Source organism: Tarenaya hassleriana, unplaced genomic scaffold, assembly GCF_000463585.1.
Source record: "Tarenaya hassleriana unplaced genomic scaffold, ASM46358v1 Cleome27, whole genome shotgun sequence".
NCBI classification, from domain to species: domain Eukaryota; kingdom Viridiplantae; phylum Streptophyta; class Magnoliopsida; order Brassicales; family Cleomaceae; genus Tarenaya; species Tarenaya hassleriana.
In genome coordinates this window covers 808,853-821,104 of record NW_010965946.1, presented here as the reverse complement: position 1 = coordinate 821,104, position 12,252 = coordinate 808,853, and the positions used below count along the sequence as shown (strand labels likewise).

At 37.4% G+C, this 12,252-nt stretch overlaps 3 protein-coding genes across 8 annotated transcripts in view; 2 read left to right on the top strand and 1 right to left on the bottom strand.

The window, feature by feature from the left end:
- Positions 1-91: 91 nt before the first annotated feature.
- LOC104817229 (vesicle transport protein GOT1-like) lies at positions 92-2,295 on the bottom strand. Of its 4 annotated transcripts, none has more exons than XM_010546327.2 (7): positions 1,908-2,295; positions 1,733-1,819; positions 1,267-1,358; positions 1,098-1,178; positions 913-1,010; positions 737-818; positions 92-326 (listed from the first exon to the last, which is right to left on the bottom strand). In XM_010546327.2, the coding sequence occupies exons 2-7, from the start codon at positions 1,761-1,763 to the stop codon at positions 288-290; spliced, it is 423 nt and encodes a 140-aa protein (XP_010544629.1). In that variant the 5' UTR covers positions 1,764-1,819; positions 1,908-2,295; the 3' UTR covers positions 92-287. The 4 variants fall into 4 exon arrangements, with proteins under 4 accessions (XP_010544629.1, XP_010544630.1, XP_010544628.1 ...); XM_010546328.2 differs by having other exon boundaries at positions 1,951-2,295; XM_010546326.1 differs by having other exon boundaries at positions 2,112-2,294.
- Positions 2,296-2,474: 179 nt separating this feature from the next.
- On the top strand, positions 2,475-5,095 carry LOC104817228 (Golgi SNAP receptor complex member 1-2-like). Of its 2 annotated transcripts, XM_010546324.2 has the most exons (6): positions 2,476-2,744; positions 3,400-3,596; positions 4,087-4,176; positions 4,265-4,336; positions 4,620-4,749; positions 4,841-5,095. In XM_010546324.2, exons 1-6 carry the CDS (start codon positions 2,612-2,614, stop codon positions 4,936-4,938), a joined length of 720 nt encoding a protein of 239 aa, XP_010544626.1. In that variant the 5' UTR covers positions 2,476-2,611; the 3' UTR covers positions 4,939-5,095. The 2 variants fall into 2 exon arrangements, with proteins under 2 accessions (XP_010544627.1, XP_010544626.1); XM_010546325.2 differs by lacking the exon at positions 4,087-4,176 and having other exon boundaries at positions 2,475-2,744.
- A 5,493-nt stretch (positions 5,096-10,588) lies between these two features.
- Positions 10,589-12,252, top strand: part of LOC104817227 (axial regulator YABBY 1-like) — a 3,364-nt gene continuing 1,700 nt past the window's right edge. The window contains exons 1-4 of one of the 2 annotated variants that reach the window (XM_019202951.1): positions 10,589-10,906; positions 11,040-11,195; positions 11,328-11,466; positions 12,176-12,224. In XM_019202951.1, the coding sequence (XP_019058496.1) occupies positions 10,799-10,906; positions 11,040-11,195; positions 11,328-11,466; positions 12,176-12,224 (452 nt within the window). In that variant the 5' untranslated portion in view covers positions 10,589-10,798. The remainder of the gene's footprint in view (positions 10,907-11,039; positions 11,196-11,327; positions 11,467-12,175; positions 12,225-12,252) is intronic. The other variant, XM_010546323.2, reaches the window with a different exon arrangement.

The window sequence follows — 12,252 nt, the reverse complement described above, 5'->3', positions numbered from 1 at the left end:
AAGAGCTTTCGGACCGTTGGATTGGAAAACTGCTAGATTTGCCATGAAAATCCTCACGGCCGAAATGAATTTCACACAGCTTCATCGTATCTTGTCTCTGCCAATTGAGTTCTTTGTTTCACTAGGTTCGAATGGCAAAAGCCGCCACGTCTCATTTTCCACCACGTTCCTTTTTTTTTTTCTCATGTACTGTCATGTAACATTTTGGCCGAATTTTCCACCACAAAAAAAAAAAAAAGACTTCGCACAGTCTTAGCTTCGTGATTGTCTGTCCAAGTTTGCGGGGACTAGACCGGTACACGTTTCCCCCGGTGCTTGTCAAAGATCTGCCAATCAGTCACAGAAACAGAGGACCGAGTTTAATCAAATTCCTTTCCTGAATGACAGAACATAAGATCCAGCACACTAAATTATTGAAACAAAAAAGGTTGTTTCTCTAAAAGAATGCAATATTTTGAAACCTCGGGTGTTGAAAGGAGAAGCTTAAACAGTTAAACTTACATGGCCTTTAAGCATTCTCTACGTGGATGAGTTCTACATCCGTTTCGTCACATTCGAGTGATTTACTAAGGATCCTTTTGTGCATACCAAAGTGAAAATTAAGGAAAGGTTTGTACTCCATGCATAATGTCCTAGGTCAAATTTGTACCGACAAAGTTCATGTTTTTTTTTCTTTTCTAGAGAAAAGGAAACCCTTTTTGCAGGGGAGGGGGGGAGTTTTGAGATTGAAGCATACCGATCTTATATACGGTTGTTGAAAGATCCAACCAAGAACTGGTATCTTTTGAATGAAAACTGCCAACGTTGGCCAGAAGCCGCTGAAAGGAAAATATAAAAAGAAAACGAGAGGTTAGCAAGTGTATAATATTTCCAACATGCACAAGCCGTAAGAAAGAAGGAATACATACAGACCTGAAGAGTACAATAAAACCATAGGCCTCTAGTATCATTCCCATAATAGGCCATCCGATTACTACAAAGAAGAAGCCAGCTCCAAAAGAAACAGTCCCCTGAATTGAAACAGAAGCAAAACGAAAATATGAAAGGAACATTCGGAGACGAGATAATGAATGCACACATAAGAAAAGCAACGATACCTTGAAATTTTGACGTTTCATGAAGAACTGCACGGTAGACTGTAGACCAATGGTTAGGCTAACCCCTGAGATGAAAAGGATCTAAAGAAAAGGAAAAGAGATTAGCTCTCAATTTGGTCGAGACAAAAGCAGCCAAAACAGAAGGAACAGAGGATTCCCAGACACTTACATTTCCCATGGCAAGTAGTCCTTTATCGAAGAGGAAGACGATTCCCAGAAACGAGAAAAATATGCCAAATCCTGTCAGCCCTAACCCAATTTCTGTTCCAAAATTCACATCACAAAATTTTAAGCCATGTTAGAATTTTCGGACCCAAATAAACTTGCACCAAATCCTTCACATGTATATTATAAACCGAGTTCATTTGCAGAAATTGCTACAACCTAGTAGCATACAATTTAAATGGTTTTCAAGCGTTACTACTTATCATTCACTGTCAAATTCATTCATGAACACCATGAAGAAAGCCCAAAAGGTTAGATAGGTTATTTTGTGAACAAAGACGGATAAAAGAAGATCATCACCTGCTTTTCCGATAATTCATGAACATCAATGTTCTTCGAATCCCTTCCATTCAACAATTACTCAGAAAAGCAGCTTAACACAACAAAAACAGGCATGAATCCGCACTTACTTTTCCGATCATTCATTTCGAAGGACACCATGGCTGCCGAAATTCAGATGCGACAATCTTCCTGCTGCCACAGGCTAAACGGTGAACCTATGAAATAACGATCTAAATTAGGACTGAGAAAAGAAACTTCATGTGGTCCTGGATAATTACAGTAAATATCGAAAGGAAATGGAACCTATTGTCCGTTTTAGCCGATTCCAAAGAAAAATTCAACCAACCCCAAGCCTAAATCGACTGGATCCGGAAGTTCCGAATTCTCCAGCGAGATACGAATGCAACACAACAGAACTAGATTCTCCAGCAGCTTTCAGCATAAGATTCTTCGGACAACCAAAACAGCAGAAGATTGAGCACAGAGAGATTCATCGGCGAGGATTACCTGCCACTCGGATTCTACAGATCGATCGGCAACAGAGCACCGAGTTCTACCCAAAACCCAATCGAAGAAGAAATTAGAATTACCGCTTCTGTATATGTTAACTTTCCCCAGAAGCTAAATGTTTTTATCTGCTCATTTACGTGGTCGTTTCACGCGTCGTTTTGTACAGAGGTCGAAGAGAATGGATTATGGTGTGGTCAGATCGAAAAGACCAAAACCAAACGGTTACGGTGAAAATTCTCGTTTCATTTATTTTAATGGGCCGAAATAAATATCCAGATTAAGCCCAATAAGAATCACTAAACTTGATGGACGGCCCAGATTCAATCTTCGAGGATTCATCTCTTTCTTCCCCGTTTGAGAGAAGAGAACTTGTTTGCTTGCTCATGTTCTAATTTCTAACCCGATCGTCGTCTCGGTGGTCACTGTACGGAGCTCCTGCATTGGTTCTCCGTGGAGCCGTCGGAGGAGCCGATATCTGAAATAGGTGAAGGTCGGAGATGATGGACTCGAGTCTGGATCTGCAGGAATCGGGATGGGAGGAACTCCGGAGAGAAGCTCGTAAGATCGAAGGCGATCTCGACGTTAAGCTCTCTTCGTATGCCAAGCTTGGCGCGAGGTTCAACCAAGGAGGTCTGTTCTCGTCGTGGCTATTGTTTCCTTGTTTGATTCATTTTTGTCGACTTCTGTTTCTGCGGTAGGATTAGAAATCTGGAATGTGATCAATTAGGGAATTCGGAATGATATCTGTGCTGAATTCTATGTTTATCAGTCTCTGTTGTAGTTTCTGTATGCTTAGTTCATCGCAGGGGCTTGTCTCCCAATTTTATCTTGACGCTTCCGTTCAATGCACTTGTTTCGTTAGTTACTGATTCTAGATCATTGGTTCTTAGGTGTCATTTATTGTGTTTATAACTTTATATGATGAAATTGATGGATCGGAGTGTTCCTGCATCCGATACGAGATCGCCAAATGTTTGGTTGAGATTGGAAAGAGTAAACTCCCATTAGATAGTGCTTCCCCGGTATATGTGTCGTGCTTTTCTGAAATGTAATTGACTCTTCTGAAAGTGGATATGTGTAATAGTAACCTCATTACTTCTTTAGGGGGGTACTCTGCCAGAGGCAAGTTTTGCCTATAAACTCTGTTTCTGTGTGTTGTTGCTTATAGAGGATTTCTCCTTTGCATCACATTTATAGTTAAAAGAGTTGTTAGCATGAATTAAGGAATTCTTTAAATGGAAGGTTCAGTTTCCTTTCTTTACAAGCTTATATCCTTTGGTCTCAGGGCACATTGACACTGGATCTCCAACTGTGGGATCTGGAAGATCATGGAAGTCAATGGAGATGGAAATCCAATCATTGCTAGAGAACCTCTTGGATATAAATGACTCTATGAGCAGATGCGCTGCATCAGCAGCTCCGACAACATCAGTTACCCAAAAGCTGGCAAGGCACAGGGATATACTCCATGAATATACCCAGGTTTTCTTCTAGTTGTCTTTTCCTCCTTTTTTCCTCTATTCTGGTGGATTTCGTTTTTTTTTATGTCTCCTAAGTTGAGGTCTAAATGAAATTCGGGAGTTGCGATAGTCTGTGCATTATGGATATTTCTCATTTCAACTTTAAGAAGTAACACGGTTTTAATTTCAACCCACAATGCCTCAGTGTCACTATTTGTATATATGCATAATACATTTTGTGCATGAGTTGAGAAATAGTTCTTCATAAGGCACACTTACACAGGGAAGGCAAGTTATTGATCACTGCAATCCATATTTCTTTTGCTGGTATGTGTCATGTGTTATGAGGTGAACATGTTCTACTCTGTTTGTAGCACTGTCGGTCAAAGTTTTGTCTGCTGTTTGCCTTTGAGCTTTTGTGTTTCCTATTGTGTGGTACTTATAGGAATATGAACCTATACGCATTGGTAGCTGCATTCTCATTTACAATGTTTTGGGATTTAATGTCTTAGGAGTTTCGACGAATCAAGGGAAATATAAACTCAATGAAGGAGCACGCTGAGCTTTTAAGTTCTGTCAGAGACGACATTAGTGAATATAAGGTTAAAAATTTAGATAACTTGTCTTCTTAAGATTTGAGTTCACGGTCTTAGTTTGAGGGGAATTCGGCTTTCTGCTGTCCTTTCTCAGGCTTCTGGAAGTATGTCACCAGGCGTGCAAGTTTTACGGGAGAGAGCTTCCATCCACGGAAGTATATCCCATGTGAGTAAGATTCTTCTCAGTCATTTGTCTCTGTAACATAACTCTTTCTGTAGTCCCCTTCTCAGTCGTCTGGAAGGGTTGATGCTTTGGGAATAAAAAGATTCAAGTGATTAGTTGCACATAGTTTGCTTTCTCTAAGGATCAGTTGCAACATGAATGTGGAAAACAAATAAAAAAGGGTTCTTTTAACGTTAACTCATAATGATTAAACAATTTCTTCACCATTCATTATGGATCACTCACTCACTGTGGTAATAATAGTTGGAGTCTCAATTGGTTGCAGATAGATGAAGTCATTAATCAAGCTCAAGCGGCACGAGCGGTCTTGGGATCTCAACGGTCAATGTTTGCAGATGTTCAAGGGAAAGTAAAACTTCTCGGAGATAAGTTCCCTGTTATTCGCGGACTGCTCGGTATCCATTCCTGACCTTCTTCTCTCATATCTCTCGTCCTGTAATGAAATTCTTGAAAACGGTGTTACCCTTTGTTCGTTCTGTCTGATAGGCTCAATCAGAAGGAGACGTTCTCGGGACACGATTATCCTCTCTGCCGTCATCGCTGCTTGTACGTTGTTTCTAATAATCTACTGGCTCTCTAAATAGCAAAAGTTTCCATGAGTTATGTTCATAGGCAGTGATAGCACAAGAGCTTTGTTAAGTTCCTAACTTCGAGATAGAGCTCTTGTTCCATCTTCTTCCTCAGCCCCCTCAATTTCCTAGATAAGTTTTCTCCAGAATTTTGCTTTTTCTCTTCTCTTTTTGTTGGAATGTAGGATATCATCACACACACACACACATATACGTATACGTACATACATACATATATACACATACATACATATATCTATATATATAACGGGTGAAACTGGTGCAAACACATTTTGCACGCCCATCATCAGATGAGAGATGGTTTGGGGGATGGATATGTATCCATGTGACTCCCATGATTCTTGCCTCTTTCTTTCCATACACCAAATTCAAATGGTCCAAATTTTTGTGAACCTAGTGGTCCTCCGGACATGCTTTCCTCTGTTTTTACCCTCTTATTTTTTATCTGTTCTCCCTCTCTCTCTCTTCCTCTGTATCCCACTGGATTTTTGTTTCAGTAACTTTTTTCTTCAGACGGTAACAAATGTTCATGTCATGTGGAATATATGTTAGCAAAAGAAATAATCACAATAACCCATTACTGAAAAATTCAACAGCGGGTGGGGACAGCGCAAATTTTATACATAGCATCCTGCATTGACTGATGATCCAATCTCAGGATTTCACTAAAAACATGTTCGTAGTCCAACGTTTGAGCCCCACAACGGTCGTGTGTCATTCTTCGAACGAAGACTAATAATTAATCCCCAGCAGGGTATGTTCTACAATATTAGAGGGTAATTATATACAAAGCCTATATATGAATACATATACACACAAGAAATGGGTTATCATAATAACGAGGGCCCGGCAATTTTGCTGCACGTTGTATATTTATTTGCCTGAGCATGCGGTGGGTCGCATTGTCTCACCCACTATTGAGATCAGACATTTGCAAAAAAAAAACATCGTTCGATTCCGTACTTTTTGGTTCTAACGCTTCCCAACGGGGCACCTGTTCTAACGACTTCTAGGTCAACAAACAGACCATGCATCGGACGAGACGCAGTTTCTCTTTTTAGCTAAATGAAAAAATAATGACTCGAAATAAATTTTAAAATTTTAAAAATCAAAACGATATGATAGTTTGTCATGGCATATATACGACCGGGCACCTAGATTCTCAAGGTTCGAACTCAGGTATATATCATGGTACTTCAGGAGATGCGAAGCCACAATATGTACAAATCTTTTTTTTTTTTTTGCATCATTATTAAAAAAGAAAATCGTTTTTTCTTCAATGTATAAATCATGTTCGAGAGAGAACACACAATGTGTGTCACACATGGATAGGGCTGTTTTTTTCTCTCTAATACCAATTTTGTTTATTGTTTCTTTATTGCAATTACAACTTTTTTTTATGACTACAACGTAATAATTTTAAAGGATAATCCTATCAAATTACACGAATTTTTAAAATGTGAAAAAATATATAATTTTTTTATTTGACAAATAAATACACTTAACTCTTGAAATCTAAAATAATTTTATAGATGAAATAATATTTCAATATCCCGATCTCTGTAGAAAATTATTTTCAGATTATATATATATTTTTTAGCATATTTTAATATTTTAATATCTAATGTATTTATGTATCAAATTAAAATTTTCGTATATTTTTATAGTTTGTAAAGTTTATATATTTTCACGAGATTTCGCCTAATTTTAAACTATAAATAGTGATTCATGTTGGAATTTTTAAGGTTTTGAAACAAGACACGTGTCCGAGCCCTGCGAGAAATTAGACAATGGGACGGACCTTTAGGGTTCGGAGGAGCCTGAAAGGCTACATGTTTAGCTATGAACCCTAATAGATGATAGCTTTGGAGCCATATATATATATATATAAATATATAAAAGTTCCGTACTTTCCTTTTTATAAATGTTGCAGAAACGGCACTGTATGCTACTATGTCACAGTGCCATGGACTTTCATTTTATTAACCATTAATTATTATAACCCCCCCAAAGAAGCCACGCATTCATGTAAATATCGACTCTTTCTCCAATTACTATGCCTTTGGATTCACCCTTTTACCCTTCTTTGGTATCCGATAGAATTCGTTACTTGTCGGGCAAAACAATTTAAATGAAACGGATTACAACCCACAACGTATTGCAACATTTTCATAAAACAGACCCCAAAAGAAGCCACGCATTTATGTAAGAACATCTCCAATTACCGTGCCTCTCTCATTCACTCTTTTACCCCTCGCTCTGTCGAGAATTCGTTACTTCTCGGGCAAAACAATTTTAAATGATCACCGAATCTTGCAGTTCATATATGTGTTTTAAATCTCCGAATCATGTATACATGTATATATAGTTTTATATACTCATGTCATCACACACACTTATATATATATATATATGGATTGATGAATTTGTTTTGAAGTCTCCATTGCAAATATTGAGGGATGCAATGGTCGCTTGACACAGCCATTGATGTGCGTCAAGGCTAGACAAAAAACTTGAATTTCGGATACTCGACTCAACCTGAGTTGAGTACCTAAAATTTCGAATATCCGATAAGATGAGACATGAGATCGGATAATGGTATTAAAAAAACCTCGAAATTTTGAATTCGGGTTCAAGTACGAAATAATTATCTCACATGTACAAAACTATCCTTTTACTTTTATGTTTAAAAGTATTTATGAAAATACCATTATATATATATATATATATATATATATTATTTTTTACTCGTCCTTTAACAATTTTTATTGTATTTCCATTTTTAACTTATTATTTAAGAAATGAATATATAATTTTTATTACATATATATAAGTTGATTTTTTGAAAATTATTTTATACTACTTGATTTATAATTGTTAATTGTTGGATAGTTTTTGTATGATTTTTTTATAACTTTTGCACATATTTTGGATATAAATATGTTTTGAATAGATTTTGTATAAACTTGATTATGTATATAGATATATATCTTAAAATTTTGGTTGAAAATGTTTAAAATATTTTGGATTCGGATACCCAAAGTTTATTTCGCGAATATTCAAGTTCGGATACGCTACAACACTGTGAATATGATTGGGTAATAAAATATATAATTCGAGACATTTGGATTCTGATTTTCTAAAAATTTTGAATATCCTAATTCTTTTAGGAAACAATTCCTTAATTAGTACAGTATAAGGAAACTCAAACTCTGGTAATTACCAACGTATCTACGTATCTACGCACATACGTCGGAATTTGATTCCCCGTAGCTATGTGGTACGTGCAAATACAATTTGAATGAGAAAATAAAGCTGAAATAATATCATCATGTCTCGTTTTTTTCCCATTCGCAGCCATTCGGTGGATTTAGTCGCTATTAGCTTTCACGCCTACATGCATGTACGGCTATTATGGATACCGGGCATATATATATGTATTATATACACACACATGGGCTGTGTGAATTATTGCTTAGCTATCTTCAATTACATCGTGCGTACTTTCTCATTATATGTACTATAATAGATTTGCGGGTTATAGGCAATGGCATATCACGATTAAAAAAAAAGAACAGGGAAATATCAATGTCAACTATTATCTCAGTACATATATATGTACATATGCACTTGTATGTGTGTGTATATATGTATGTATGTACTATCGGTGGAATCCCACCGCTCAAACTGCGACAAAATTGTGGGCTAACCCTAACGATGTATATGCATTTCCCGGAAAGTTATCACCAACATGGACGCCATTGCCTTTTTTCTTTAAAAACACACACGCATTAACTACTAAGTACTAATTCCCTTCTCCCTAATTTGTCATTTAACACATTATTTACATGTTTTGTGCGCAAATGATGATTTGTGTTCTACAGATTACACCATTCATCGATAGAAAATATGTTTATTTATTTCTCGATCTTTGCGAATGTAATTCTCGGGCAATAACCAAAGTAATCTAGTCTATGCTTGTTTTCTATATCTATTCTTTACATTCCCGGCATGAGTAATCAATTTTACCTCGTATCTAGACACGGAAGGCTTGGTATTTTTTTTACAATCCTAGTGTTACTTATTGAGTTTCGTTGAAATAAAGAACAAACAATCGAAATTAATGGCTAGTGGACTTTTGTCCGTGGCTTTCACCAATATGGTGTGTGTATATATATATATGCGTGCCCGCTGATTTTGTCATATAAGACGCGACGCATTTCTTGGATGTCGATTCCAATAGATATCTATATTCAAACATTTTCTTTTGTTTTAGAAGTATAAATACGAACTTGTTAAACTAAAACCCGTAAATGTTTATGGGCATGGTCCATATTTTTTTTTTGGGGGGGGGCTTTTGTATAAACTTGGGTAACTTAAAACAGTTAAACGTTCCCTTTCGATAATTTGAAGATTCCCAATTTTCAAACAGCCTCTTCATATAAGGAAAACAATCACATAATGGCCAAAAATCTAATGATGGCCCCAATCAAAGACAGAGGCATGTAATTAACAAAAATGGATCATTATTAATGTGTGCATATACAATATGTGTGCATGCTCGTGTGATGAAATTAAATTGTGTATGTTGTCAATGCGCATACGAAGGATAGGTTAAGGTTCTCACGGTTATGAAAAAACAAAACAGAAAAGGAAAAGGAATTGTAGAGAAACGAGGAAAGAAAAAGCGTGGCAGTGTAGTTAAGGAGTGAAAACAACGGGTGAATGAGGCGACGCTTAATCACTCCCATGCACACGTCCCTTTCTGCCCCCCCACCTCTGCCGCCTCTGCATACACACACTCGCATCTCTCTCTCTCTCTCCCTCTCTCTCTTCCTCTCTCTCTCCCCCCATTGGGAAGTGCGGATTCCACAACTGCATTATTTTGCCCTTGAGCTTAATTCGCCGTTTCAACTTTCACGTGTTTACCAATCCCTAGCTCGTGAATGTTTTCTATGACTATGAGGTCGAATCATTCTTTTTTCTGAGCCGAATACGTTAATCCCTAGTCCCATTGCATTCTGTATCTTATATTCGATGTATGATGTAAAGGAAAAAAATGAACCCGACATTAATAAGACACAATTCAAGGAATTTTTCATTTTCATTGGATCAAATACATGGTCACTAGATTATTATTCAAGCCAGTCTATTGGAATCTTAAAAGATTTTATGTTTGAGAATGCAACTTAACTATATAACATATATATGCAATGGTGTAGGTGTAGGGAGGTGGGGGGGGGGGATTCTAAATGCAAAATCTTCACATGTTAAGCATTTGGGAAAAAAGGTCACACATGTTGTCCAATGACAGGATCTGTTCAGTCATAATTGCCAACAAAAATTGATACTAAACGTGATTTGTAACAAAACGGTCTTTTGGTTTTCTTGTCCTTGTATTCTGACTAGAACATGTTTTTCTGTAGGATTTATATACCCATTTGTCCACATTTTAATATAAGATATATGATTTGAATATTCATCTAAGTATGTTACAATTACATTCCGTTGAATGAAATATACACAGTAAATCCAATAAAATTTAATTATATTGACAAAATATTACAATACCAAGAGAGAGAGAGCCAGAAAACTTTATGCTACTTTATCAAACCCATCTCTCTCTCTCTCTCTCCATATCTCATTCTCTGTCTACCTTAGCCCCCTTCTATCTCTCTCTTCCTTTGTGGTATAATAAACAGCAACCCAACAATCCAGAGGATCAGATGAAGGTGGGGTTCTAAATATATATTTTCTCTTATCAAGAATCCTCTGATCCGTCAAATATCCATCAATCAATCAAATCCAAACACACCCAAAAAGGAGATCGATCAACAACAACAAGAAGAAAAGCATGTCAATGTCCATGTCTTCCCCTTCAGCTGCTTTTTCACCGGACCACCTCTCCCCTTCCGACCACCTCTGTTATGTCCAATGCGACTTTTGTAACACTGTCCTCGCGGTATAACCTCTTACTCTCTCTCTCTCAGAAATCTCCTCTTATATCGTCTTCTTCTCGAGGCTTTCTTGGTCGCCCTAAGGGTATTTATGCACGGGACTTGAGTTTGTTTGTTTTCCATTTTTGTGTAATTTAGGTCAGTGTTCCTTACACGAGCATGTTCAAGGTCGTCACTGTTCGATGTGGTTACTGTACCAATCTCCTGTCCGTCAACATGCGCTCTCTCCTCATTCCGACGGCGAACCAGCTTCAGCTCGGCCCTCACTCCTTCTTCAATCCCCAGAACATTCTTGTAAAGAAGAAACTTCATTCGCCACCTTTATATGCTTTTAGAAGGGCACCATATGCAGGTTCTTTAATTAGGGTTTTCGTGTTTGGAACAGTTCTTTCACATATATATGGGGTTTCTTTATTTAATTTCCAGGAGGAGCTAAGAGATGCGCCATCAAACGTGAATATGCTGGTGAATCAGCATCCAAGCCCAAATGACATACCGTCCTTCATGGATATTCGAGGCCTTGATCAACAACTTGAGATTCCGAAAGCACCACCAGTCAACCGACGTAAGACCATTTCTCTTCTTATCGTTTGTTCTCCTTTTTCTCATCATGATTCGACACTTAGGGTCATGAACAGGCCTTCCTGCCTCAAAACACTATAATGAGGAAAAAGTCAATCATCGATACGCACATATATACATATATATACATATATGTGTGTGCGCATATGTGTCTGCACAAGATATCTAGGAAGTCCCACCTACAGTAGTTTATTGTTGCATTGCATAAGGATTCACATTTCTGAGCTAATATTCTCAGTTACCAGGAAGAGTCCTGCTCTGAAAACTGTTTGGATGTCTGAAAGTCAATGAAAATATACTCGAATCAACTGATTTCTCTTCTACCCTTGTTCTATTTATTGATTTACTCACCGGTTATGTGGCTAATTAAAGTCCATCTTGTTTTGATTATCGACGGCTTCTTGTCTTTGTTAAATTAGGGTAAAGCAACAGAAAGAGGGCTTTATCCCCCGGAAATATAGAGAAAAAGAATCTATGTAAATTTGTATGTGGACGGGTATGGCTAAAAAGAGGAGGAAGAGAGAGAGAGAGAGAGAGAGAGAGAGAGAGAGAGAGAGAGAGAGAGAGAGCGCACGACGATGATGTCAATGCAAAGAAAGAAAAAGACAGTGAAGTGAATTTAATGTATGTTTGTCTCTTTCTGTCTGAGTTTATTTTCGTTTTGTCTTTGCCCTTGGATTTGCAATCGCCAGCTCCGGAGAAAAGACAGAGAGTCCCATCTGCCTATAACCGCTTCATCAAGTGAGCAGTTCATATATATATATATATA

What these genes read in the sequence shown, in the direction of transcription:
- LOC104817229 (XM_010546327.2), bottom strand. Translation starts at nt 1,763, where the DNA reads ATGGTGTCCTTCGAAATGAATGATCGGAAAA. An exon ending in GACTACTTGCCATGGGAAAT is followed by an intron (nt 1,179 to 1,266) that starts GTAAGTGTCTGG and finishes CCTTTTCTTTAG; the next exon opens with ATCCTTTTCATCTCAGGGGT. An exon ending in TGAAACGTCAAAATTTCAAG is followed by an intron (nt 1,011 to 1,097) that starts GTATCGTTGCTT and finishes GTTTCAATTCAG; the next exon opens with GGGACTGTTTCTTTTGGAGC.
- LOC104817228 (XM_010546324.2), top strand. Translation starts at nt 2,612, where the DNA reads ATGATGGACTCGAGTCTGGATCTGCAGGAATCGGGATGGGAGGAACTC. An exon ending in CGCGAGGTTCAACCAAGGAG is followed by an intron (nt 2,745 to 3,399) that starts GTCTGTTCTCGT and finishes CTTTGGTCTCAG; the next exon opens with GGCACATTGACACTGGATCT. An exon ending in TGTTATTCGCGGACTGCTCG is followed by an intron (nt 4,750 to 4,840) that starts GTATCCATTCCT and finishes TCTGTCTGATAG; the next exon opens with GCTCAATCAGAAGGAGACGT.